A 27,929-nucleotide genomic window follows, 5' to 3' on the forward strand; every position below is an offset into this window, starting at 1 on the left:
CAGCTGACCCCTAGAGAAGGTGAGACGGGCATTAGACTGGTTAGCTTAGCAAATTCTGCAGGGGAGGGGAATGTCTCAGGCAATCCCTCCCTGGAAAATTCAGGGGAACAACACCCCCCACCCCAACCTCTCCCACCCAACCCAATCCTATTTAGGATGGGATGTAGCCCAAACCCTTAGGAACTGGTGTCCCCTCTGTTTGTTATGGAGCAGAGAAAGCTGTGCAGGTGTATGAGTTATGTGTGCATGCCTTGTGCTCGTGTAAATGAGGCAAACAGGTAATCATTTGCATCAGCATGTACACAAACGTGCCAGGCATGGGATTGCATCAACCGAGTCTGATGTGTGACTTTATATGAAACCCATCTCGGCCCAATATGTGAGCATGGGTCCCTCCTGTACCTGTAAGTGGGGCTGTGGCCGAGAGTTGTGGGTGCCCCGTAAAGGGGCGGAGGGGGCGGTGATGAGAGCTGGGTGTCTGTGCGCCTGCCGGTACCTTTTGTATGTCAGCGTGTCCCTCAGTCTCTCTATCAGCGGTTCTGAGTTTCTGTGTGTCTGTCGGTCTGTGTGTGTGTCTCTGGGTCGCCGCCTCGCTGTGTGTGTCTCGCTCTCCCTTGGAGGGGAGGGGATTGGTCACGCATGACTCATCTTGAACCGAGCGGGGCTCCAGCGGCAGGGCGGCCGCCGCCGCAGCTGGAAGGGGAGGAGGACCAGGAGAAGGGAGAGGAGGAGGAGGAGGAGGAGGAGGGGGCGGGGGCCTCACCAAGTTTGTCGGGACCTTCTTCCGAGGCAGCGGCGGCGGCAGCCAGGGAGGCCGGGGCTGCGCGCGGGCCGGGGGCGGGGGCTGGGGCCGGGCCCGGGGCTGCGGGGCCGGCGCCTCCGCTCTCCTCCTGCTCGTGGTTCAGCCTTTGCTCGCACTGCGGCCGTGGCCCCTCTAGGCACGGCTCTCCGAGCCGCGCGCCCGCCGAGCCCGCCGCTCCCCGGCCCATGTACTGGAAGCATGAGAACGCCGCCCCGGCGTTGCCCGAGGGCTGCCGGCTGCCGGCCGAGGGCGGCCCCGCCACCGACCAGGTGAGCGAGCGAGCGAGTGGGTGAGTAGCCCGGGCCGGGGTCGGACCGGGGCCGGGACCCAGCCGGGCCGGGCCGGGCCGGGCGACTGGCGGCCGCGGGGAGGAGGGGTGCGGGGGTGCGCCTGGGAGTGTGTGTCCGTGAGTGTGTGAGCGCGCGCGAGCACAAGGAGGGGGGGTCGCGGAAAGCGGGAACACATTATGCAAATGTTGGAGGAATTTCTCAAAAAGCGATTTAGCAAAGACACAGGCGAATCAAGAGGAAGCGAGGCGGGTATTGTCCGTCTGAATAGGCGCTGATAGCGCCGATGCGCCGGGGGTTGTGCAGGCGCAACGCTAAGAATCGCGGCGCGGAGCCGGTCCCGGGAGCTCCGAGGGGCTGGAGGGTGCTTTTTCCTCTTCTCGGACGCCTTCGTTTTCTCTTTTGGGCCCCGTTTCGCCCCCGATCTCGCCCCCGTTTTGCTCTGGGTTTCCCTCGGACTGGCCCTCGGAAAGCGCCTGAATCCGCGTCAGCATCGCCGCATCAATTTCGCCGCGCGCGCGGGGCGGACGGGCTGATGCTCCCAGCGCTCAGGGTTTTATTTTCCTCAAGCGCCCCTCCCCAATCTCTTTTTTATTTTCTTTCTTTCTCTCTTTTCTCCTTTTTGCATTTTGCGCCGAGAGGAGGAGAAGAGAGCAAGGAAGGGGGGTGGGTGGAGGGAGAAAAAATTCGATTTTTAATTACTACCATTAAAAAATCAAATTTGCAATTCTTTGGGCGGCCTGATGGATCTCACTGATTGACAGTTGGAATTGACACTCTGGCTACCTCTTATCTTGGGCATTCACGACAGTTTCTAATTGCAGGTAGTTTGTGTGTGTGCGCGTGTTTTTTTTCCCCCTCAGAGGCTTGGATTGCAAGGGAACTAAGCGATTACTTCAAGAGCCACGGGTTAAGTGCAGGGAGAGGGGGAGAGAGAGGGAAAAAATCCAATCCAAATTCAAATTGCTTCATTAGAGAGACACCGCTTTTGTGGGGAAGGGCTTTAAATGCCCACTACAAAGTTAGGACTCATTGTTCCGCGCCGGTTTATATAACAGGCGCGGGGAGGCGCTGGGCTCAGGCTGCGCGGAGCCAGTGCTGCAGCCGCCGCCGCTTGCGTTCCCTCCCCCCTCCCCCAGGTGATGGCCCAGCCAGGGTCCGGCTGCAAAGCGACCACCCGCTGCCTTGAAGGGACCGCGCCACCCACCATGGTGAGTTCGTTTGGCTCTGCCTTCGGTCCCCGGTCCCCTGGCGGCCGGGCCCTGGGGAGCTGACGCGGCTTTCCTGCCCCAAACAGCTGCCCCGTGCGCTGGGGGACTGCCGCAGGGCGCCGCCCCTCTCTGAGCCTCGGTTTTCTGGCCGGGAAGGCGAGCTTTGACCGCTCCTGGCACCTAGGACGTGCGTGCTAAAAGTTGGAGCCATCCTTTCCTCTCCAGTAGGCCCTTCCATTCCTGTCCTGTAGCCCGTGGCTTGTCGATTTGGGGGGATTTCGTTGTCGGTTGGTTCGCTGAGGCCCTGGTCTGTCTCCGAGGCAGCAGCAAAGCTGGGCACCCGACTCGGCCCGCAGCTCAGAGTACGGCTCTCCCTCTCCCCCACGGCAGGCTCAGTCGGACGCTGAGGCCCTGGCCGGCGCCCTGGACAAGGACGAAGGCCGGGCCTCTCCCTGTACGCCCAGCACGCCATCCGTCTGCTCACCTCCCTCTGCCGCCTCCTCCGTGCCGTCCGCCGGCAAGAACATCTGCTCCAGCTGTGGCCTGGAGATCCTGGACCGCTATCTGCTCAAGGTGAGACAGGGGCGGGGTGTTGCGTGTGTGTTGGCGGGGTGTGGGTTGTGACCCCGAGGACTGCAGGGGGAGCCACGCCGGAGCTGTGTCCCCTCAATTCGAATCCTTGCTCAGCCCCGGCCAGACTCCGCGGCTTCGGGCAGATCTTAGCGTCTCTCTGCGCCCCCGGGTTCCCGTCTGAAATATGGGCAGAGTTGATTTCTACCTCCCTGAGCCTCCATGTTACAGAAGAAAAGTGGGGGAAGTCACATGTTCCTTCAGAGCTCCGGCTCCTGTGCCTGCAAAGGGGGCCGGGGAGGCTGGAGCCGGGCGCGCGCAGAGGTCCGCGCTCAGCCGCCCCCATCTCCGCCCCCTCCCCAGGTCAACAACCTCATCTGGCACGTGCGCTGCCTCGAGTGCTCCGTGTGTCGCACGTCGCTGAGGCAGCAGAACAGCTGCTACATCAAGAACAAGGAAATCTTCTGCAAGATGGACTACTTCAGGTAGGCTGCGGCCGCAGGGCCAGCAGTGTCGCCGGGGTTGTGGGGCGCAGAGGCCGTTTGTCAGCTGCGCTGGGTCTCTGGCTCCGGAAGCCCCCGCGTCCCGAATGCCCCGGCGCCGCGCCGCGCGGGGTCGCAGCCCGCCCGTTCTCAGCGCCAAGCACCAGGAGCTCCACGCCGCGCGCCGGTGCCGGCAGGGGTTCGGGCCGGTGATCAGCCTCTGGTTGCTGAGGCCCACTCGGTTTTGGTCGCGTCTCTGGCTCCCTCTCGGTTCCTGCCCGAACCTCAGGCTCCCGTTCCGACTCCCAGCGCGTTGCTCGAGCTGTGAGGTCTGAGGTCTCCGGCCGTGGGTTGTAACCCTACTCCCACTCCAGCAAAGCTGGAGTCTCTACCTGGCAGGACCACGAGCTGGGCTCCAGACTCTTGTCCCGGCTCGGGCCCCGGCTCTTACCCCGGCTGAGTTCGAGGCTGGATTCAGGTCTGGTTCGGCCTCAAGCACTAGCCTCGCATGGGTCTCAAATCCGAACCCATATTCAAGCTCTCGATCTAACTAACCCCCGACCTCGGTCTCCGGCTCCGCCTCAACTCAGACCCCGGCATCGCTCGAGTGTAGGATTTCGTGTCTGGGATCCTGCCTGCGGCCCGGGCGCCGGTTCCAGTCCCAGCTCCGTCGCCGTTTCGGCCCCGGCTTCAGCCTCTCCCAGGTCTAGGCTCTGACTTTGGGCTGCCGGGACAGGAACGAGGAGTGGGCCGCCGCAGCCAGGGACCCCCAGTAGTATCACCCTGGGCTGCACCCTCCACCCCGCAGTGCCGCATCCGGCAGCTCTAGACAGCAGCCCAGCTGGTCCTCCCGCGGCATCTCCGCCGCTTGCGCGGGCCAGGCTCCTCACCTCGCCTGGCTCGGCCCTGCCCGGGTCATGGGGTCGAGGTCACGGCGAGGTCAGAGGAGCAGCGACTGTCGGCCCGATCCCTAGGGGAAGCGTGAAGCAGGCCTGAACTCGGGCCTATGGAGTCCAGAGACTGAGTGGGATTGGTTCCTGGGCAGGACGCCTGTTCCCAAGAGCTTTCTTAGGAAGTGGAGAAAGCTACTCCCCTACAACCAGCAGCCCCCATCTCGCGGACATCCTTCCCATCCCTACCTCGGAAGAGGTCACCGATGCAGCCTTTCTGGGAATACCCAAGCCCCAGAAAGATCCTCTAAGTCAGGGGATGCTATGTAAGGCAATGCTGCCTCCCCTGCCCCCTGGCTTGAGTCTCTGGAAACTTGGAAAGAGAGGACCTTGAATCTAGGGGGAGGCTTGTAGCATTTGGGGCTGGGGTGCTCTAAGGACACCTTAGGAAGCCTGGCTGGAAAAATGGACTCTTCTCCACTGGTGCATGGGTGTGAATGGAAGTGCAGCTAGGGTGCACATGGGCAAGGGTGGCTCTACCAGGTGGCCTGGGACTCCAAGTGCGAGGATGCATGCGTGTCTGTCTGTCCGGATCTGTGCAGTGGCCTGGGTGAATGTGTCAGCTGAGCAGAGCAAGGGGCGTGTGGATAGCGTGGGTTTTCCTTTACAGCAAGCATTTGTCTGTCAGTTCATGTGTGAGTGGAGAGTGTGTGTCTCTGTGAATGCTGAGACCATGCGCGTGCGCGTGTGTATGTGTGTGTGTTGTGCAAGTTGGTCAGGACAAACTTCCTTCTGGACTGGGGTCTGAAGGTGAGAGGCTGAAATCCCGTCAATCCCCTCCTCGCCACACACCCCTCCTCTGAGGGGCATTTCTGCTCATGGACTTAATCCAGGCACTGAGGTCTCAAGGGTGTGAAGTGACTGTGGATTTGTAGGTATGGGCTGCAGCCTGTGTGTATGTGAGGGTAGGGCTGTCATTGTGTGGTGTGTAACCAGAGTGTGACCTCTTCCCTCTACTGTCCTGACCCTTAGCTGGCCAGGGCAGGAAGCAGAGGTTAGGGTTCCTGCTCTAGGCCTGACTCCAGTTGGTAAAGAAACAAGCCAGTTGCCCTTTCAGGGTTCCTTGTGTTCATCAGTGGGCCAGGACAGCCTGGGGAGCCCAGCTGGCCTCTTCCCGCAGAGTAAGGCAGGCCTGGCCCCCTCTCCTGGTGGCAGACCCACCACCCTGTGAGCCACTTGCCCACGTGTCTGTGCTGCTTCTCCAGCCCCAGCTCATGCCCAAGGCTAGACCAAGTCTCCTTGGTTGATGTGCTTTCCTAGATCTTCAAGGATTAGTCGAAACTCAGATCCTGACCCTACTGTTCAAAGCCTCCATTGCCTTCCTTCCCACAGCAGTGGGATGAAGAATGAGATATCCAGCTATCATGGAGACACAGAGACCAGGCTCCATGAGGCCAATCCTGAATCACTGTGTGACCTCGGGCAAATCACTGTATCTCTCTGCCCTCAGTGTCCTCCTACCAGGGTATCTCTCTGAGCTGCCAAGAAGGCCAGTGAAGGGAGGAAGGCTCAGCAGAGGCACCCTAAAGGCTAGGTGCTATGGGTGTCACCATTGGCAGGGTGGCAGGGGCATCCCGCCCTGGTGGCATTTCCTCAGACAGCTTGGGGAGCAAGAATGGGGCTGGGTCATTTCTGGGCTGCAGGTTCTGAGCACTAATCCCTTTTTAGTGACAATAGCCCCCAAAGCAAAACTAAAACAGATTATTGGTTAAGAAAATAGAGCAAATAAAGGCTCACATTCCCTGGGATGAGAGAAGAATTGTGGCTTCTCTGATCGTTTCTCCCCCAGCCAGGTCTCCCTGCAGGCATAACTCACCCCTGGCAGCCCCACCTGTAGCAAAAATAATGAAACCCACAAAAAGGGAGAGAAAAAAAGCAGGCAGAGCGCCAGCCAGGGACTATTGTCTGCTCTGAGCGGCAGCTCGGGCTCTGGGTGGCTGCTGAAAGTGAGCTCTTCCTGGAGAGAGCATGGTGGCGTGGAAGGCAGAGCCTCCTCTCTAGATTGGGGCTCAGGGAAGGGCCTAGCACTCAGATTCTCTGTCCCTCTGTTTCCTGAAACCCAAGATCAAGGATCTGATGGGAAATGGGCTGGAGCACTCACCCCAAAGAGAGGCCAAGATTTCTGAACAGGATGCAGGGAGGGAGGAAGTGGCCAAGACCCCACTGGTAGCTTCTGAGGTCCTCTGACTTCTGGTCTTATTCCCCAGGGAAGGGCTTCCTCTCGGTTCTATCTGCTATGTTGCCCTTCCCTGACACTGGTCTGTAGACTCCTCTTCTATCTTCTTTGGCAGAGCTGGTAGCACTGGGGGCTCAGGAAGCTAGATGTTAGGAAAGCACTCCAAGCTCACCGGGGCAGGAGGCAGGTGGCTGCCCCTGGGTGGGGTAGAGTCTGGAGGGCCATTGCTGCTCCTGGCTTTGTTGGAAGGGATTGGCTTTCCACTGACTGTGTGCCCTCTCTGAGTTCACTGGACCTCTCTGCCTCAGTTTCTCCAACTCACCATCCAAACAGGGACCTCACCAGCCCTTGTGGCTTCAATCAGATTCCCACCTCCCCTCACTCGCTGAGTCCTAGCAGAAAAAAAAAATTTTCCCACCAGGAAAATGTGTGATGCTTTTAACTTCTTCACTTTTTGGGTTAAGACCGTTTTGCTTTCTATTTGCTTCCAAGAAGTGGGGAAAAAAAGTCCTGTGTGTAGGGGGGTGGGAAGATAGTGTTCCTTTCTGGAGGATTCATGTCTCAACAATCAAAACCCCAGGCAGGGGACTTCTCTGGTGGTCCAGAGGCTAAGACTCCATGCTTCCAATGCAGGGGACCGGGGTTAGATCCCTGGTCAGGGAGCTAGATCCTATATGCTGCAATTAAGACCCGGTGCAGTCAAATAAATATTTTTAAAAAAATAAACCAACCAGACAGCTTCCTCCCATCCACCGACCTGGGGCTGCTGCTCCACATGGACTGATCTGTAGTGCCCCTCAGGCGCATCCCCTCCTGAAGTGTCATACCTCTGTAGACTGGGGGAGACAATGTCCCAAGAGAATGGAGAATGCGTCCCACCAGTAAGAGAGTGGAAGAGGACAGGACGGAGGATGCTGTTGGGAGACTGAACAGAGCGCTTCTCTAAGCTGGGAACTGTGTTAACCGTTTACATCTCATTGCTTTATCTCATTGAATCCTCCCATCCACCCTGTGAGTAGGTAATTGTCATAACCCCTACATTATAGGAGGGGAAGCTGAGGCCCTGAGTAGTGAGGTCACACAGCTAATAAGGGGCAGAACTTGGATAACCCTCACGGCTGCCTGACTTACCATCCTTACGTCTAAATATTTGGCACTCTTCTTCTGTAGCTGAGACGTGTCAGCAACCTGCTGCCTGTGCAAGGTGGGGCCCAGGAATGGCAAACACCGCACCCACCCACCCACCCCTGCTGGCCCTAAGACTCCCTACCCTGGCTGGCTGGCTTCCCACAGGCAGTACCCTCTGTGCTCTGACTGACTGTCCCTGAGTGGGCCCTGGGAGTACTTGGGCAGGAGTGAACTTCTAAGAGTCCCAGTGACTGGAAGGTTCAGGTCACAAGGTCCTTAGCCCTCTTGCCTTGTGACCACGGGCGTGGGGAGTAAAGGGTTAACTACATCTCCTTGCGTTGATGGGGGTGGGGTTCAGAGGGTGCCCGGGGCTGGGCCTGGGAAGGGGGGCTGCCCACAAAGGTTCCTGTCCCCTACTTGGCCCTAGTGACTTAGGGCAAGCCTGCCGGCTTCTCTTCCTCGTTTCCCCTTGAACCCAAGCTCCGACCGCATAGTCCAGCGGGGGAATCCCATCCCCTCCCCCAGACCCCGAGGGTCCCCCGGGAGGCTCAGAGCTGGGAAGTGGCCCCCCACCGCGGCTGAGAGCAGCCCAGAGGCCGCCAGCTGTTGGGGGACAGATGTTGGGGGAGCTGAGAGAGGCGTTGGGGAGGGGCTTGGGCTGGGACCTCCGAGGACTGGGGCGTTTTAACCTCTTAAATGCTGGTTCTTTTGTTTTCGGCTTCTTCTCCTGTGGGTTTGCAAAGCAGGGAAGAAGCAGAAGGCGTAGGACCACTCTCCCCCCGCCCCACCCCGCAACTTGTTTGCCTCATGGAATCTCTTCTCTAAGGCTCTCAAGTGAGTGTCCCGAACGCAAAACAAGCGAACACTGGTTTTGAGTGTCAGCGCCTTGTCTCTCTCACTAGCTTCTTAACATTGGCCCTCCCACTCTGAGCTCCGGTTTCCAGAAAAGGGGTAGCTTAGCAATGGGGACAGGAGTTGTAGTGAAACTCCGATGGGCTCTTTCTTTGAGGCTCATTCATGCAACAAATAACTGCCGGGCACCTAGTCGGTATCCAGGAGAGACAGGCCGAGAGAGCTAGCCTGATTCTGTCCCTGGCGCACAGTTCCCTCCGCAAAGCCACGAGTACCCAGATGTCCGTTTGCCGCTTCCGCGGAGAGAGGGCAAGGCGGTGCGCGGCGCCCACTCCACTCCTTGCAGCAGCTGCCGGGCCGTGCTTCCTACCTCCTACACCTCTCCATTCCCAAAGCGCCTCTGTGCTTTGCGCCTTTGCCCCGTGGAGCGCGCAGGGACCTAGAGAGGGGCGCACACAAGGCAGGGGGGAGGCCGGCGGTGACCGCGCCCCCTAATCCCTTTGGCGCTGCCTTCGCAGCTCCCGAACACCCCTTTCTTGAAGTTTCGTTGTCTCTACCGCCGATTTCGCTGCTTCCGGAATTCGGCGGCTCGGGCCTCGCTGCCCGCCTGGGAAAGGAGTCTGTCGTTTGTCAGAGCCTGGATCCGCAAGCCTCCTGGTGCCCCTTGTTTATGTCACCTTCCACGTGGGGGACACGCTTCAGGAGCGGCCCGAAACGCATCCCAAACTGCAAAATGACTGCCTTTCCCATCCGAGGATTTAAACGCGAGGTGGTTTCATTGATTGGGCGGAGACACGGCGTGCGCAGGGAGATCCTAGAGCTGGGGACAGCTCCCGTCATTTGGGATGATACGAAGAGGGCGATAAAGTTGCTGAAAGGTCGCCTGCGGTTCCCGCCTCAGAGCAAGGGGATGAGGGGTCTGCGAGCGGCCAATGGAGGCGCAGAACGCGCCCGGCGTCGCGGACTCGTGGAGCTGGAAGATCAGGGATGTGCGAGTAGTATCGGATGCGTCTTGGCGGAAAACGACGAATCCCGCAGAGCCAAGCGCCGGGATCCGGGAATTGAAACTCTGGTTCTGCGCTCCGATCCTGGAACACGGAAACCGCTGGCTGGAGACGCAATTGCTCTCGCCTGCATCTCAAGGCCGGGACCTTCCTCTACTGTCTCTTTCAGGCTCCCTCTACTCGAGCCTGCGGAGGCCCCAGGCCCTGCGCGAGGGAGCTTCCAAGGACCCAAGGCTCGGAGTGGGAATGCGACGCAGTCAAATCAGGCCCCCTTCCTGTTCAAACCACCGGGTTTCAACTCTACGCATCTCCAGTCCTGCTGCTTCCGCAGGTTCTAGGGGATTTTTTGCACGTCGGAAGGGACCTCAACCCGTGTTCCACACTCCGTGTCGTCTTGGACAAGTCACTTGTCCATCTTGAACCTCCGATTCCACGTGTGCAGATTGGGTGTCAGAGTTCCCACTTCACATGGCTGCGGAGAGGGGGATGCAAGGAAAAAGTTGCGGCCCAGAACCCTGGAGCGTAGGGAGGGTTCTGCATCCGGCTGGCCCTTCCTTCTTCTTCCTTTCAGAAGCCAGAAAGTTCTCCCAGTCCGGAGCCGGGCAGTGGAATTCGGAATCGGCCCCTCGGTGGGAGCAGACTAAAATGAGCAAAATGGTTTCCTCTCCTCTTTACTGAAGGATTGGAAACGGAGACCGCGGGCTGTGCTGGGGTAGCCGAATTTCCGGGGTGGGGAACCACTTCTGTCTGTTTGAAGGAAGGTTGACTCGGCCAAGGCGCGCAGAGCGGCCTGAGCGAACCCCGCGACTGCCGACAGGGTCCCCTAGAGCCCCTTTTCCAAGAGAGCGGCGTGGCGCTGGGGGGACGCCTAGAGTCGGTGCTGGCCGAGGCCTCCGCTCCTGTACTCAGTTCAACCCTAGACCGTTTATTCAACCGGCAGTTGCTTGTGTTTGCCAAGGCGGGCGAGGCTGTAACCACAGCGCATTTGCTGGGCTGGTTCCTGCGCGCTCTCAAGGCGCTTCCCAGTGCTCTTTTGGGTGGAAATGTGCCTCTGGGGACACAGGGGCAAATCTTCTAAATCCTTTCCCAGGAATGCCGGGGTGGAAAGGAGAGCCAAGAAACCCGACTTTTACAAGCCGATGTGTTCAGTGCTGAGAAGGTGGTGCTGGGAGCCCTGGAACTAGGAGCGGGAGGTCGGCAGCGGTGGGAAGAGCAAACAGTCTGTGCGAAAGTCTGGGGAGTGGGGAGTGCTTCAGAGGGGTCATAAGACCTGGGACCACCTTCCATCGTGGTTGACTCAGGCTCATACTTGGGTGTGGGGTGAGGGATCTTGAGGAAGGTTAGGGAGGAGATGAGCCAAGAGAGGATGTGGTCTGTTGAGCTCTGTCAACTCCAAGGATCTTGGACCAGATCCTGAGTGTAGAGTGGAGCCACTAGAGGATTTTAAGCTGGGTAGGGGACAGCATAAAGCATCTGTGCTGGAAACTTCCCTATAGCCACTGTGTGGAGGCTGAGTTGGCCAGGGTGACGCTGGAAACAGACGTAAAGATTGGCAGTGAGGGGTGCATGATGAGACAAGGCTTAGGAAGGCAGCGGTGGCAGTGGAGAGGAAGAGATGGGTCCCAGAGATACTTAGGAAAGGAAACCTACAGTGTCTGATGATTTGTTGGTTGCTGGGTTGAGGAGAAGGAGGAGTGGTTGATTTAGGTTTCTAAGCTTGAGGGGCTGGATGATGTGGGGTCACCATCCCCTGAAAAAAAGTGTGCACCAGAGGGTCGGCGCAGGGTCACTGGATGAGTCATCCACTTCAAGAAAAGACTTTCCCTGGTGCTCCCGGGACAGGCCTTGGGCTGACTTCTGGGACAGGATAAACCAGTCTCTGCTGCTTCCTGGAGGGGCAGAACCGAGGAAAGCTTGAGAGAGAGTGAGGCATCTGATCTGGGCTTTTCTCTCTTGTTCAAATGACACAGGGCTCTGGAGTTTGAGACTAGCTCCTTACTGAGTAGATTGCAAAGCACTAAACCAATAGCACTAACCATTGCTGTTGCCACTTAGTTCAGCTCAGGGCAAGAAAATGAGAACTCAGAGAAGCTAAACACTGTGTCCAGGGTCACAAAGCCAGTAAGTGCATATCTGTCTATGCTTTCAAGAAACTCTCAACTTTCTCTACAGCTAGGTTACAGTTTATTCTTCTCAAGAGTCAGACTGGCTAGGGCTTCTCTTCTTGCAAGCTGTGTGACCTTGTGCCAATTACTTTACCTCTCTGGTCCCCATTTTCCTCATTTGCAAAATGAAGATTAATTGGGACAATCAACATAAAACACTTAGAATCTTCCTGGGCAAGTGGTAAGTGCTCATAAATTTGCCAAATTATTACTATTATTATATTTCCCCTATATTGTATTGAGCAGAGTAATGTTATATACAGATTCAGTGATCATGGTAGAATATTTGGAAAACTCAGAAAAGCACCAAGAAGAAAGTAAGAAACCACCCACCAGCTCACCTTCCAGATGGGACTTGGCTGCAGGGGATGGTGAATCCAGACAAAGGGAAATGCACGAGTGAAGTCCCTCAGGAACCCGGCTGTGGCCGAGACTCAGGGGTTTGGATGGCTGGTCTGAGCCTCTCCATCCCTTTTCTCCCCTCCCCCGCCATGTGCCACAGCCGATTTGGGACCAAGTGCGCTCGGTGCGGCCGACAGATCTATGCCAGCGACTGGGTCCGGCGGGCGCGCGGCAATGCCTACCACCTGGCCTGTTTCGCCTGCTTCTCGTGCAAGCGCCAACTCTCTACAGGCGAGGAGTTTGGCCTGGTCGAGGAGAAGGTGCTCTGCCGTATTCACTACGACACCATGATCGAGAACCTCAAGAGGGCCGCGGAGAACGGTACCCAACCCGCCCCTACCCCTCCCCACCCCCAGCCCTCTCTGACCCCCACGCCCCCTCAGCACCCCAGGGACTGCTCACAGTTCTCTAGATCCAGGCGCCCCCTTTATCACCTGGGGGCAGCATGGGGGTGGGGCTACGCTCGGACCTTGCGCTTCTGGCTCCACCATTTGAAAGTCTGAAGTCACACTGCTGGTCCTTGCAAATTATGTTCCCTACTCTGTAAAATGGGGCTAACAGTAAGACACCTCAGAGATAGATGAGCTTATGTGCTGAAAAGCCGAGAGGCACTCAATGAACCCTAACGGTGACTCTCATCACAGGTAGCCTACTTCGCCTTTGGATAGCTCTGGGTGGCCTGGAGGTTCATCCCCTCTCCTTTACTGGAACCAGGCTTGGGCCAGTCGGCCAGCCAGAGATGATGTGACCCTCTCCTCCCAACTCCCACCCCAGCAGCTACAAGCCAGAGGTTTGGGGATGGGGCTTTCATTCTTGGCTGTAAGGAGAAAGGCCTTTGAGTCTAGAGACCCGAACTTCAGTTTTGCTTCTGGCAGGTTGCGCTGACCTACAAAGTTGCCTTTTTATCTCTGGGCCTCACTCTCCCTATTGGAAATGGTTATTGGACTAGTGAAAGTGGAAGTCGCTCAGTCGTGTCCGACTCTTTGTGACTCCATGGATAGTCCATGGAATTCTCCAGGCCAGAATGCTGGAGTGAGTAGCCTTTCCCTTTTTCAGGGGATCTTGGACTAGGAAGATCCCTAAATCTCTTCTGACTTTAATTGTGAGATTTCCAAAGACGCTTAGGCTCAGGGACAGGACCCAGGTCTTCCCGGGTTTGTAGGGGCTAAGTCATAAAGTGTCTGCCCCATCCCCAGTGCCTCTCAGGAAGTATGGACCACCCTGCCTCAGTCTCCGGTCAGAGGACTCCTCAGGAATCCCCAGAGTGCTGTTGGCCATGGCCACAGCACCAGTCAGTTGCTCAGTCATGTCTGACTCTGAGACCACATGGACTGTAGCCCGCCAGGCTTGGCTATCCATGGAATTTTCCAGGCAAGAATACTGGAGTAGATTGCCATTTCCTACTCCAGGGGGTCTTCCTGACCCAGGGGTCGAACCCACGTCTCCTGCTTTGGCAGGTGTATTCCTTACCACTGCTCCACCTGGGAAGCCTTGGCCACAGCAGGGCTGTCACTTTGTCCTGCCAGGATCAGGGCTGAGTGGGTCTGGGTGGGAAGCAAGTGAAGCTGGGGTGCTCTGAATTTACCTGCAAGTTAACTGGGCAAGTCAGTTGTGGAGCTGGGATGGAAGTCCAGGAGTCAGCGTTTCCCCCACACCATGAGCCATCAGTCACTCCAGGCTCCTTCCAAACCTGGACCAACCAGGACCACCGCTAGCCACAGCCTTACCAGTTACACTCCAGCTCTCATAGCCAGGCCTGACCCCAGACTCCTACCATGCAGGGAACCTGAAGGCTTATGACCTCAGATCTCCTTTACTGGGCAGCCCTCAGTTTTGGCTACTGCTTTACTTGTAAAACTTAAACACACACATGTCCATTATAGAAAATTTAGAAAGGATGGTTAAGCAAAAAGAAGAAAATAAAGACCACTCCAAATGCCACCACCCCTCACATTTTAGTGTATATCTTCCCAGATTTTGTTCTATGTATGTATGTTGGAGTCTTTGTTTTGTTCTTTCTTCCTTTCAGCACACTTTTTCCTAATTAAAAAATCATGAATAGTGGTTGGGTTTCTGGAGATTTTAATTTTCTTCTTTGTGCTTATCTGAATTTTCTGAGTTATTGATAAGGAGCATATATTACCTTTGCATTCAGAAAAATGAGATATTAAAAGAAAGGAATATATTTAGTGTGACTAAAAAAGTAATGTTAAGTGGAAAGAGAATAACACATATTCCAGTTAACAAAATTAAACCTTAGAGAAGGTGATGACATGTGATTGTTGGAAAAACTTCAGAAGCTGCAGAAACATTGAGTTTTCATAATTGCGCTCCCTTTGGTGTATATCCTTCCAACCTTTTTGCTTCCATCCTTTTTTTTTTTTTTTTTTTACAAAATTAGGATCACAGTTCTGTAACCTGGCTGCTTCACATCTCCATCAGTCTTTGGTTTCCCCAGTATGTCAAGGAGGGAGCCCAAACTGGGATGCTAGAGTCAGCCAGCTTTCAGAATAGTAGTCGAAAGGTCCAGAGCTGGGACTTTCTTCTCTCTGAACCTCAGTATCCTCCTCTGTAACACGAAGATAATGTCACCAATCCTCAGGGTTGTGAGAAGTACAGGGCACCCCCAAAGAGAAGCGTCTGGTACTGAGCAGATGCTCAGAAGTAGAAGCCCCTTCCCCAAAGACTGAGTTCAGGGGCTTGGGACCCTGGGATTCCCGCTCCCAGCCAACTCCGCTCCTGACACTTCCAGGGACCAGCTCCCCCCACCCCCGTCCTTTCCAGGCTGCCACTAGAAGAGATGGGGACGCGTGGTCAGCCACTTCTGTCGCCCCCAGGGAACGGCCTCACGCTGGAGGGGGCAGTGCCCTCGGAACAGGACAGTCAGCCCAAGCCGGCTAAGCGCGCCCGGACGTCGTTCACCGCCGAGCAGTTGCAGGTACCGGGGCTGGCCGCAAGTGGCCGATGTGGGCGGGACCTCGGAGTGGGCGGGGCTGAGAGGGCCTCCTGACTCCTCCCCTCTGCCCGACCCGCGGGTGGCGGGGAGGGGCTGTAGCTGCCTGGGGGCGTGGCCTCCGGGCCGGAGCATCTGATTGGGCCGGGGCCTTGGCGACCTCGGCGGGCTCGTGCCTCACCGCCCTGCGGCGCCTGGCAGGTTATGCAGGCGCAGTTCGCGCAGGACAACAACCCCGACGCGCAGACGCTGCAGAAGCTTGCGGACATGACGGGCCTCAGCCGAAGGGTCATCCAGGTGGGGCCGGGGTGGGCGGGGCCTTCGGGTCTGGGGCGGGGCCTAGGGGCCTGGGGGCGGGCCCTCGAGCGCGTAGCCGGGCTGCGGAGCCGCGGGTCCTGGGGGCACACGTGGCCGCCCTTCCTCAGGTGGCTACGAGGCAGTCCCGCCTGGGGCCCCGCGGCGGCGCGTCCAGCCCTTTTCCGCGAGGCTGAGGCTGCTGAGGCTGTCGTTCCAGGTGTGGTTTCAAAACTGCCGAGCGCGTCATAAAAAGCACACGCCGCAGCATCCCGTGCCACCCTCCGGGGCGCCGCCGTCCCGCCTCCCCTCCGCCCTGTCCGACGACATCCACTACTCCCCGTTCAGCAGCCCCGAGCGGGCTCGCATGGTCACCCTGCACGGCTACATCGAGAGTAAGTGACCGCTACACCCCGGTCGCCCGGCCTGTGGGAGAGCGGGTATAGACGAGCGCTCGTGGGTGGCGGAGGCGTGGGGAGGCCTTGCTGCGCCTCGTGAGTGCAGCTGAGGGTTCCTCAGTCACTCGGACCTAGAGGTGGGGGAGAGGAGTTAAGTTCCCCAGCTCCGCCGCAGTGGAGCTGGACTCTTCCGTAGAGGCAAGCCATTCAAAACGTACTCTCTCAACATCCACTCTGTGCCAGGGCCCGAGAACTAGGAAAAGAACAAAATGGGTAAAGTCCCTTCGCTGGGCGAGCCTGCGTTCTGTTGGTAGAGACAGGAAACAATACCAGATAGATGAGCCCTTTGGTTTTCATCGTGGTGATTCCTGTAGTCGGGATTCTGGATGGGAGTGTCTGGGTTTTTTTGTTGTTTTTTTTTTTAAGAAACTTATTTATTTTAGTTGGGGGCTAATTACTTTATAATATTGTAGTAGTTTTTGCCATACATTGACATGAATCAGCCATGGGTTTACATGTGTTCGCCTTCCTGGAACACATGTAATCCCATGGCTGATTGAAGATGTCGCCTCTCCTCTCCTCCGGCTGAGACCAGAAGGATGGCAGGAATGAGTGAGACACAAGGAGTGGGGAAAGAGGAGTGCAGGCAGCAGAGGAACCAAGTGTAGGCAGGAAGCGCCCTGGCATGAGTGCGTTTGGGTCACAGAAGAGAGCCAGGGTGACAGGAGTACCCACAGCTGAGGCCAAGGGCAAATCACCTGACTTCCTTGAACCTGTTTCCTCATCTGTACACTGGGACATTAATGATGCTACCTCACAGGGTGGTGATCCACTCATGTGTTCAGTAAGTATTTTTTGAGTGCTTTCTGTGCCCTAAGCACCGGGATGCCTGCGTGCTAAGTCTCTTCAGTTGTGTCCAGCTCTTTTGCGACCCCATGGAGTGTAGTCCACCAGGCTCCTCTGTCCACGGGATTCTCCAGGCAAGAATACCAGAGTGGGTTGCCATTTCCTTTTCCAGGGGATCTTCCTGACACAAGGATCGAACCCACATGTCTTATGTCTCCTGCACTGGCAGCCGGGTTCTTTACTACTAGCTCCACCTGGGAAATCCCAAGCACTGGGATACAACAGACCAAAGCCTGAGTGCTCCTGAGGCTCAGGTGGCAGGATGGGGAGGAGAGGAGACCATAAAAAGGAGGGAGGGCAGGTGTGTCAGTGGGGACTGAGCACTGTGGGTGAGGGGTGGCAGGTCATGGTGGAGTGATCTGAGAGAAGAAACGTGAGGGAGAGACAGAAAGAATAGCCTAGTGCATTTCTGGAGGATGGGCATTTAGTGAATTTGCTATTGAATGGGTGCTTATCACAGATTTTCTTTCCCTTTGAGGTTATTTCTATTGATTGTTTCCTCAAAGCTGGGCATGACCAGAAAAATAGATGGTGACAACATACCCACAAGCTCAAACCCTCTCTTCTCTGGCTCAAGTAAAAGAGAAAGAGAAGGGAGGTCAGAGAGAGCACAGCTGTGCCCTGTGTCCCTGACATGTGCCAGGCACTATCTTGACAGGTGTTTCTGAACATTACTGTCCTACTGCACAGATGAGGAAACCAATGGTCCACAGTAAGTTAGTGGGAGCCAAGATTCTTTAATGATGAAATGTGGGCTTTAGTGTCATACTGTGGGGCTTCAGAGCCCATCTCTGTCACTTACAAGCTGTGAGACAATGGGCAAGTGTCTTATTGTCCTGGAATACCAGTTTCCTCATCTGTAAAAATGAAGACAATAAGAATCCAATCTCTTTTTAAAAAAGGAGAATACCTATCTCAAAGCAGTAATTGTGAGCATCAGATGAGATCATTGACTTAATGTCTTTGGTATTTAGTAAGTTCTGGAAAAGTATTAGCTGCTCTTGTGACGGTGGCGGTGGTTCTGATTTGCAGAGCTGCGAATGCAGAATCCTGCCTACTGCACCAGGCTGCCAGTTGGAAGTGGCAGTATCTGCCAGTGTCTCTTTGTTCTGTTCCATTTCTGAACCATCTGCTCAATAGGAGGGACTCTTTTCTTCCTTTTTTTTCTAAACAATGATGTGTTCAAGCTGCAGAGAGCTCATTGACGATCTAGTTATCTGTTAAAGGTGCCAAGCACCAGGGGCTCTCAAGGTACCAGGAGTCTGGGCCACCAGCCAACATTTGCTGTGAAGTTGGTCATTACCAACTCTCCCCACGGAGAGTGGGGCCATGGTATCCAGAGTTCTGTCAGGATTCTGTCCACATAGTTTGTTGGCCAAACCTAGGGACACCTAGAGAAAGGACTGAAGTGCCCTTTCCTCTTCCCCTCAAGGTGAATCCAGCTTGGGGCAGGAGGCATCAAGGGTGTTTGAACGTGCTGCCTCCTGTTGTGTGACTGAAGGTCCCCTTGGAAATTTTCTTTGCCATTCACTGAATTCACAGGTTCCTGAGTTTCCCAGAGCCTTCAAGCTTGGGCTTCCCTTTAGCTCAGTTGGTAAAGAATCTGCCTGCAGTGCAGGAGACCCGGATTCGATCCCTGGGTTGGGAAGATCCCCTGGAGAAGGAAATGGCAACCCACTCCAGTATCCTTGCCTGGAAAATCTCATGGACAGAGGAGCCTGGTGGGCTGCAGTCCATGGGGTTGCAAAGAGTCAGGCATGACTAAGCGACTAACATTTACTTCAAGCTTGGAATCTCATAAAAAAGATTGGAACTAGATTCCAGAAATGCGTACATATGCACATAGTTCTCCACATAATCTCAGGCTGTTCATGGGCCCTTAGAACACCCCATATTAAGAATTCCTCCATCTTCCCCAGATGAGGGGACTATAGCTCAAAAAGGCACAGTGACTTGCCCTGTTACATATTAATTGCAGGTCTCTGTACAGGGCTCCTTCCCCTGCACCCAAAGAGGATGAAGTTCAGAGAAGAGTAAGGCCATAGACTACACTGTACTGGTAAAGAGGCTGAAGCATGAGAGATTTGGGTCAGATCTAAGGATGGCCTAACCCCTAGCTGTTTTAGATATTGGAATAAGGTATAGAGAGTCATCTAGCAAATACATAAAGAGTACCTACTAGATGTCATGCCTTATTCTAGGTCCTGGAAATCCACAAAGATCTAGAATCTAGAAACAATAAAAAATTCCTGCCTTCATTAGAGCTTGCATTCTAGCTAGCAAAGACAGATAATATCAAATAAACAATAAAAATATACAATAAGTCAGATGATGGTAAGTGCTAAGAAGGAAAAATAAAGCTGAGAAGATAGGCAGGGAGGGTAGCGGGGAGGTGTTGGTGTTGGGTGGCAGTTGTGAATAGGGTGGTCAGGGAGAGCATCCTAAAGAAGGTGACATATGAGTACAGAGTCCTCTAGGGGAGGTGGGTAAAACCCTGGTGATACTTGGGAGATAAGAAGGTACAACGCACCAAGGAAGGACTCGAATGGATGGGGTAGAGCCTTGAGTGTAGGAATGTACAGCCTTGAATGTATATATTCATTTCTTTCTCTCTCTTTTTAAAACTTTTTAACTGTAATATAGTTGATTTACAATGTGTTAATTTTGGCTATACAGTGAAGTGATTCTATTATATATATATATATATGTTCTTTTTAAATATTCTTTCGCATTATGGTTTGTCAGAGAATGTTGAATATAGTTCCCTGTGCTATACAGTAGGACCTTGTTTATCCATTCTGTATATAATATTTTGCATCTGCTAACCCCAAATTCCCACTCCATTCCTCTCCCACCTCCCTGCTTGGCAACCACAAATCTATTCTCTATATCTGTGAGTCTGTTTCTGTTTCATAAAAGTTCATTTATGTCGTATTTTAGATTCCACACATAAGTGATATCATATGGTGTCTGTCTTTCTCTTTCTGACTTGACTTATTATAAGGATCTCTAGGTCTATTCATGTTGCTGCAAATGGCATTATTTCCTTCCTTTTTATGGCTGAGTAGTATTCCATTATATATATATGTACCACACTTTCTTTATCCATTCATCTATCGATGGGCAGGTTGTTTACGTGACTTGGCTATTGTGAATATAGAGGTGCATGTCCATATTCATTTATGAGTGTTTATCAGTGAGTTAGTTATCATCAACTATGCTTCCCAGGTGGCACAGTTGGTAAAGAATCTGTCTGCTAATGCAGAAGACACAAGAGATGCAGCTTCAATCCCTGGGTCAGGAAGATTCCCCCAGAGAAGGAAATGGCAACTCCAGTATTCTTGCCTGGAAAATTCCACGGACAGAGAAGCCTCATGAGCTATAGTCCATGGGGTCGCAAAGAGTGGGGCACAACTGAGCACACACACGATAGACAGTTATCACACATAGCTTCATTGCTCATAAAGACTTTCAGGGACTTCCCTGGTGGTCCAGTGGTTAGGACTCTGTGCTTCCATTGCAGAGGGCACGGGTTCAATCCCTGGTCAGGGAACTAAGATTCCAAAAGCCAAAAGACTTTCACATAGGGTATTGCAACCAACCCTACTGAAATTTTGCCCAGGGGAATCCCACTGGTAAGTGGCAGAGGTGAAAATGGCCCCAGGGCTCCAGCCTACCGAGCCCAGGGCTGGTGGGATGCTGCATGGAGACTGGGGGATGGGCTCCAAGGCATCCTTTCGTCCACAGGTCAGGTACAGTGCGGGCAGGTGCACTGCCGGCTGCCTTACACCGCGCCCCCGGTCCACCTCAAAGCTGATATGGATGGACCACTCTCCAACCGGGGGGAGAAGGTAAATGGAGCCCGGTTGGGTGGGCTGGGTCAGAGCCACCCCGCCGGGATTGGGATTCTGGCAGGATTCTCGTTGCTGAGCAGGCACCCTCTGCCTGGCACACTCAGGACCCCCTGTTCCCCACCACGCAGTCCCTTGATCTGGTGCCAGTGTGTTCGGTATGTACAGCCAGCCCCCTGGTGGCTCTCCACCACGGCTAGCCTTCCCTTTTTCAGATTTACGGATTTAGTTACGTTGCGGCTCTGAGCAGGGCTTATATCACACACCACCCTGCCTCCCACCATCTCACGGGTTCCTTCCTCCTCCTGCTTCCTCCTTTGTGTTCCTGTCTGTTGCAAGTGAATATCCTGAGCTGGTGGGGCCCAGGGACAGCAGGTCAGCCAGTGGCCCTTGGTCAACTGGTAAGGCCTCTTTTGTGGAACCCGATCTCTGGTTGTCTCAAGCAGTAGGACTGGATGTCCAGAAGGGTGCTTGGATGTCACCCAGTCCAGTGGCTTGAAAGCTCTGTTCTTAAGCCCGGGAACCCATTTGTTTGTTCTTTCTCATAATGAAGGATGGAGATGAAACTTGGCCAGTGGGGAGCCACTCTGGATGAAACTGCAGAGAGAGTAGAGCCCCCACCTCCCACTCAGCTCCAAGACAGCTTGCAGAGAGCCTTGAAAGCCACTGCTCTCAGAAAACTCCTTCTTTTAGGAAATGAGGCCCAGGTAGCTCAAGGTTACAGAGCCGGAATGAGAACTTGTGCCTTTATTTGTTCACAAAATTGGTTCTTCAACCAACATTTGCTACATACAGGCTGTGCCCAGGAGCCCCAAGTCAGTTGCCAGGAGCACAGAGATGAAGGAAATGTAGTTCCTGCCCTCGAGGAGGCTAACAGTTAGGACACAGCGTGATTCAACTGTGATGCTGGGGCCAGAGGAGCTGGGGGTGGGAGCACAGCTCAGGAGAGACACAGGAAGGCTTCCTGGAGGAAGGCATGCCTGAGCCTCAGGGTTCGGCAGGGAAGGCAGGAGCCGCCATGGCTCTCAGGGAACCCAGAGTGATTCAGAGCTGCTGGCACACAAGCCTGGGAGGAATAAGAGTGAGGGATAGAGCCCTCAGGTTGCCAGGTGGAGGTGCGTGGACCGTGGTGGGCCCTGGAGGTCTCTTTTAGAAGCATCACTGTAGTGGTCCTCAGAAAGGCAGGAAGCCCCGGGAGTCAGGATGTGCTGGGCTTGGGGAGAAACAGGGCCAGGCCTGAGCTCAGTTTTCTGTGCCTCAGCATCGTTTGGGCAGCTCCTAGAGAGGCAGATTCCCCAGCCTCGCCTCTGGGGAGCTGGGGCGGGCCCCAGGGTGTCATACCCAGCTCCAGTGATTCTGGCAGGCAGCCAGGAGTGTGACCACCTTTCCAGGACAGCCCCCCTAACTCCACCTCCTGATTAAGCACCTACTGTGGGGTTGAGCTGAGGGCTGGGCACCATGGGGAAAGTAGATGGTGTGGAGGTACAGCCAGCCAGTAGGACCAGTAGATTTATAAATAAATGGTAGTGCATATGTAGTTCCAAAACCTGGAGACCCCAGTGGTGGGTGACCTCACCCCAGGAATGTTCCCTCTGAGACTGTCATACTCACAGGAAGGGCTGCCGTTGGGTGAACAGCTTCTTTGTTCAAGGCAGGCACTTTACATGTGTTGTCTGATGCTCCTGATCACCCTGTGGATATGAGGATGTTGTCCTCATGGTAAAGATAAGGCAGCAGAGGCTCAGAGAGGTGACCCAACTTGTCCAGGGATGCATTAGCCCCTCGGCTCTGAAGTCCACCTGGTTCAGTAAGTAATCACATGCTTTACAGTCTGCACGACGCTCTCTCTGACCTCACCCTTCACAGCCTCCCTGGGATGATGACTGTGGTTGACTCCATCTCATCCCTGCAGACACGGGCCTAGCCAGAGCAGCAGCTCGCGCAGAGACACACAGAGCTGGCCCTTGATCCTAGGGCCAGCTGCCCCCTGGCCTGCAGGAGAGCATTCATCCTGTCACACCCTGCACTGGGACTCAGGACACACCCTGCACACGGGCTGGCGTGGTTCCTGTCCTCAGGGTAGCTTAGAGTAGCTTAGAGCAGGAGTTGGGCAGCTACAACCCAGGGCAGTTGAGGATAAGGGATGAATGTGGATCTTCGAGGACCCAGAAGACAGAATGGCCAGCTTCAGGGGAGAGGCAGGGGACGTGAGGAGTCCCTGCCAAGGCATAGAGGTTTGGAAGAACTGGGGGGACAGCAGAGGGCTTAGTGTGGCGGGGGCCCAGGGAAGTGGGGGAAGCCACCAGGGGGGTTACGGAATGAGGGCCCTGTACCTTCAAGCAAAGGGCCTGGGCATTATCTGGGGTCAGAGGGCATCTTTGGAAGGAATTAGCTCTGGGCTCAGCACTTGGAGATGAGCCCTTTTCTCCTGGTTTCTCAGCTAAGCCTGTGGTTATGTCTGGTTCAGCCTGAAGGATGAGCCAGTCTGGGGGTCTGGCAGCTTTTGGATGGGGAAGGTTTCTGGCCCCTAGGATTGGCTGCCGTGCCAGAGTTCTCTCTTGCTGGCCCAGAGCCCCAACTTCACGTCCAGCAACTCTACAGAAAAACATTTCCCCCTCCTCATGACCTTCCACCCTTTCACTGTCAGACCTTCCCACAAGCTCCCAGGAACATTTTCTGTCCACATCTTGCCAAACCCCTGGGGCCTGGCAGACTGTGTGTGTCCAGGCAGTGCAGAACCCTGTGGGCTTTCTTCCAAATCCCTCTGGGCCTGATCCAGCCTGGTGAGGAGGAGATTCAGGGCCCCCTGGGACAGCCCCCTCAAACCCACTCATCAAGACCAGCACTGGCCTGGCCCAGAGAACAGTGCTCTGAGCATCAGGGTAGCATCCTGTGCCTCTGCCATGTTGTCATTGGACTGCTCATCCCTGTGAGTTTCCAGAACCAGCATTTCTTCCCGGTCATGGCTCCTGATCCCACAGTTCAGAGCTTGGAAAGTTCTTAGAAATCAGGGCCCGGCCGTCATCAGATAGACGGAAGCTCATGGACAGGCAGGGTCATCCCTCTGGAGAAAACCTCTATTAGGAAGAGCCCAAAGCCAGATAAGCAACCCAGAGACTAGAGGAGAACACAGTCTAAGGTGGGGGTGAGCTCCAGAGTCAGGCAGACCAAACCCCAGCTCGGCCACCTTCTCACTATGGGACTTGGGAACACGGTTTCTCTGAGCCTCAGTTCCTTCATCCACAAAATGGGGATAATAGTTCCTACCATGCAAGATTGTTGCTGAAAGCAAATGCAGTTATATATGTACAGGGCCTAGCATGATGCCTGGTGCACAGGAAGTGCTCCATGTGTGTTGGTTATTATTACGATGACTCTTACGGCAAGGATCACCATTGCTTTCTTCCATCTCCTCCTCATGGAAACCGACCTGGGCCGTTAACATTCTTGATTGAAAAATGGAACAGCCATATGGCCATGCCCACTGGATGTCCCCGGCCCACTTGAAATCTCCTCCTGGCATTGGACTGTCAAAAGGCACATCCCATTGGCCACACAGTAATCCTTGACCTGAACCTTTGGGGCTGTGTTGGCGGTGGTGCGAGGTCAGCCAGGCATCTTAGGTGGGAGATGGGGAGAGGAGGCAGTCTGTCCCTGAACACCCTCTGGGTGTCAGGCACCTGGAGTGTCTCAGCCACCTGCCTCTCCAACTGCTCGGATGCATGAAGGGCTTGGCCTGTTGCCTGGTACTTGGTAAGCACCATTGGTAACTTTCAGGGTGGTCTGGAGAGGAAGAGGCAATGGGTCTAATGAGGTGAGCTTATTCTAGAGCCGGGCTGGGGTTGCCATGCTAGGTCTACCTCTTCCAGGCCGTGTGATCCAGGCTCGTTGATTTTCACCTCTCTGGCCCCAGGGCCTCCCCTGTAAAAAGGAGATGGTGTCAGGGAACCCTGGTGGGGTTGAGGCCAGGCTCTGTGAAATCACACCCATGTGCATTATACCTAATGCCAGGGAGTGTGCCCAGGATGTGCTAGCTGCTGCTCTTGAATCTTCCTGATTCCTCTCCATTCTGAGAGAGGTGCTCATCCCTGTTTGACAGATGAGGAAACAGGTTCAGAGAAGTGAAGTTGCCCAAAGTTGCAAAGCAAGCAAGTGACTGAGCCAGGATTTGAACTCAGATGTGGGCCCTGGGTCCTCCTCCTTCTCCAGGCCTCTGAGGACCTCTAGGGGGCTGCCAGGCAGCGCCGACCCTGGCTGAGCCCCCTCCCACGCCCTTCTCTTGCAGGTCATCCTTTTTCAGTACTGACGCTGCCGGCACTTCCGCATCTGTCCATGGGCGACCTGCAGCTGCCCCTCAGCCGCTGAAACCCGGAGTCCGAGCCGCTGCCAGGGATCACCCGCTCCGCGTCCACCCCTCATCTACCATCCTGCCCGCTGCCAGCTGGGCCCCTGGGCCTGGCCTCCCCGTCTCCTGCTGAGAACCAGAACCCACCAGGAGCACTGCGGAGCCCCCCCTCCAGGAAAGCAGAGCTCCTTGATACTTGGAGCCAGGGTGAAAACAACAGCCCGCGTTTCCCATTTAGACAGGAGTTGTCCTCTTCAACTTAAGCTGATCACAATAGCAAAAGGCCGAATTGAATTGTGCGACGCCAACAGCCTTCCAATTTACAGGTTTTCTTTCCTCCCATGTTGGCCTTTACCACTTCCTTGGAACCATCTCCAAATGCTGAATAGTCAACAATCCCCAGTGTTATCCGCTCTGTTGCTTTTGTCTGGAAAACTCTACAGTGTTTGTGGGATGTCCCCAAAGGAAAGCTATGTTCTAATTTTATCATTTCCATCTGTCTGGTTATGTCAAGTTAATTCAGAGAGAGAAGAGACACTGACCAACCCTGAGAGGCCCAACAGGGCAAAGATGGAGGCCTGCCCAGACCAAGAGGCAGAGGGATAGGGAGGGGGTGGGGGGAACAAAGACCCCCATTAGTTTGGAGGCCCAGGAGAAGGAGTTGGCATGCTGGGCTGGGAGGGGCACGAGCCATTTTAAGGAGAGGAAAGAGGAAACTCGGGGTGTGTGTGTTGGGGGCCCTACTTTCTCCCAGTTATCTAGCATATGTGCGGGAGACATAGCAGAGGTGATTTTTGATCTGTGTGGTGACATTTCTGAATGTCTGGACAGGTTACACTTGGGGACACTTCTTGGCTACTTGTTGACTCCCGATGGGTGGGGGTGCTTGGGCCACATCTTTTTTTTGGTGGGGGGCATCTCCTGAAGGGACTGGAGAATGGAGCCCAGGTAAAGGGAAGTCAGAGCATTCATTCTGGACCCATCTCTGCATAGAAAGAGGGTCCCGATGCTGAGTGAGTGTGCCAAGCCCAGGGTTCTAGCTAGCACTTCTGGGCTTCTCCATCAACCCTGCCCAGAGCCAACCCTGCCCATTCCTGAGAACGCAGACCAGACACAGCTGTGCTCACACCCACCCCATCCTGCTACAACTCTTTCCTCCCCAAAACAAAAGGGCTCATGCTACACAAGACCATGATTTATGTTTTCAAGGGACGCCCATTTGTCCCAAGCTTATCCTGTAATTTTAGAATTACTTTGTGTCCTGATGCATTTCCCACTAGAGGCTGCTAGTAAGCATGTTTCAGCCCAAGTCATCCTCCTTTGGTTCACCTGGTATGTTGCTTTGGGAAGGAGACTCTAGGACAGGGAAAGCAAGTTCATGGTACACAGGTATCTGCTGTCCCTGGTTTTACTTGTGGCAGACATTGATAATCGATTGCGGCACTATCTCACTGAGTCTGGTAAGAGTTTGGAATCCACATGCTTGAAGTTGGCGCTTAAGATGAAAACTTATATGCCATTCTCACTCTGGGATCTGGAGGAGGGCTGGGCCCAGCTGCAGCTCCTGAACGGAACCTGCTTCTTTTTGCTTTCAAAGACAGTTCCAGCTGACTCAGGGCCAAGAGAAGGCACCCCTCTGAATGTGGTTGGTGCAGCTCAGTTCAGAACTCACCTAGTAAATAATGTGTGCTTAGCCCTGTGCTCAGAGCTGACGTTAACAGGAGCAGCTGAGCCCCATCCCTGATGATTGGGGAGCTCTAATCTCTCCTTTGATTTCTGCTCCCAGTGATTGCAGTCCCAAGCACCATCATGTGGTGAGTGGCCAGCCGAGTCCTGCCCAGGGTCACCTAGTACCCACTCTGCCTTGAGCCTCCCCGTCAGGGTCTGTTCCTTGCGTGGATCACGTGGTTGTAGCATGTTGCGGTTCAGACATGTCTCCACTAGCCTGATAGAGCAGCCTGAGAACCTACAGGCCATCAGGACTATTTATTTAAATACAAAGCAAAAGGGGGAAACATACACACACATACACACACACACACGGAAAAAAAAATTGTAAGCACTTTTTTGTAAAACCAATGTCTGTTTTGTTACATATCTTTCATGTTGTGCTTTGTAAATGTCTTATTTGTGTAATAAATAAAGTTAATGCAAGTAGAAGTGCTGGCACTGACCTCCAGAGCACAACAGGATTCCATTTCTTTCCTGTTCCCTGGTGAAGGGCTCAGGCTCAGGCCTGGCCCCCAGAGTAGCAGGGCTGCTAGACAGTGAAACCCCTTCCTAGGTGGTTGGTTCTGTTTCCCAGCTAGGAGGCTGAGCAGGGTAAAGGCATCATGGTGGATTTCTTCTCTAGTCTGTGCTGTGCCAGAAATCAGACTGGCTGGTGTCCCACCTCACTCCCGACCACACTCTGCTGGGCCCCGTGTTGACCTTGCAGGCTCAGTAAAGAGCCTGGGAGAAGTTCTCAGTCAGCCAAATGCTGTAGATGGACGGATCCCTCCTCATGTGCTGTCTGGACTTGGGGAGGGGGGTACTTGAGCTGTATCCTCAGATGAGAAGTTCACAAGAGGAGATGCTGGGAGGCCGCAGACGGAAGCATAGAGGAGCCTGACTGGGAAATGGGGTGAAGTGAAGGGAATACGGACTGGAGACGGGGGTGACAACTGGCCTGGTCGGGTTCCAGAGCCACCGTGTAATCTGGGGAGCAGGCATCCTGCTGCTGGTTGCCGAATTTTCTTTTAACGTTTGTGGAAGCCCAGGCTCACCAGGAAGGGAGTGGGCTGGCTCTGCCTGGTGCGGAGGCTTCCCCAGCAAGCCCGCCCCGCCCTTGCCCCACCCCCACCTTGTGGCCTGGAACAGAGCCGCTTTTGGTCTCAGGGTAGTGGCCGTGGTCATCGCCCCCGCAGGGCCCCTCTGTTAGTTGTTGCATGCTCCATCCCTGACCCCACCCCTTCCCTCCCTCTCCACTCTTCCAATCCATTTATCAAATGTTGATTTAGATATATGTGTATCTTTGAAATTAGTTTAAGTTTGTGTGTCTTTCTCTACATGAATGTACTTTGTATTTCAAAACACACTTTGGAATCCCCCAGTGGCCATCCATCCTGTCTCCTGAGGTGACTGTTGCCTTGAAGGGGAAAGGTGATCTCTCCC

At 54.7% G+C, this 27,929-nt stretch overlaps 1 protein-coding gene and 1 non-coding gene across 7 annotated transcripts; both read left to right on the forward strand.

Annotated features, from left to right (window-relative positions):
- The first annotated feature begins 916 nt into the window (after positions 1-916).
- Positions 917-26,963, forward strand: LHX6 (LIM homeobox 6). Of its 6 annotated transcripts, none has more exons than XM_081588756.1 (10): positions 917-1,071; positions 2,229-2,300; positions 2,691-2,873; positions 3,234-3,355; positions 12,130-12,350; positions 14,867-14,967; positions 15,184-15,279; positions 15,497-15,671; positions 20,328-20,431; positions 24,717-26,963. In XM_081588756.1, the coding sequence occupies exons 1-10, from the start codon at positions 988-990 to the stop codon at positions 24,735-24,737; spliced, it is 1,179 nt and encodes a 392-aa protein (XP_081444882.1). In that variant the 5' UTR covers positions 917-987; the 3' UTR covers positions 24,738-26,963. The 6 variants fall into 6 exon arrangements, with proteins under 6 accessions (XP_081444882.1, XP_081444883.1, XP_081444884.1 ...); XM_081588758.1 differs by lacking the exon at positions 917-1,071 and adding an exon at positions 1,209-1,913; XM_081588757.1 differs by lacking the exon at positions 20,328-20,431 and having other exon boundaries at positions 988-1,071.
- TRNAG-UCC (transfer RNA glycine (anticodon UCC)) lies at positions 20,061-20,133 on the forward strand. The gene has a single exon. It is a non-coding gene; the product is annotated as a tRNA-Gly (tRNA).
- Positions 26,964-27,929: the final 966 nt, after the last annotated feature.

Source organism: Giraffa tippelskirchi, chromosome 4 (assembly GCF_054371585.1).
Source record: "Giraffa tippelskirchi isolate mGirTip1 chromosome 4, T2T-mGirTip1v1.2.pri, whole genome shotgun sequence".
Lineage (NCBI taxonomy): Eukaryota > Metazoa > Chordata > Mammalia > Artiodactyla > Giraffidae > Giraffa > Giraffa tippelskirchi.

Excerpts from the sequence above, each read along its gene's own strand:
- LHX6 (XM_081588756.1), top strand. The coding sequence starts at position 988 with ATGTACTGGAAGCATGAGAACGCCGCCCCGGCGTTGCCCGAGGGCTGC. Across the intron at positions 1,072-2,228 it reads GCGGCCCCGCCACCGACCAG|GTGATGGCCCAGCCAGGGTC; the intron begins GTGAGCGAGCGA and ends CCCCTCCCCCAG. Across the intron at positions 2,874-3,233 it reads TGGACCGCTATCTGCTCAAG|GTCAACAACCTCATCTGGCA; the intron begins GTGAGACAGGGG and ends CCCCCTCCCCAG.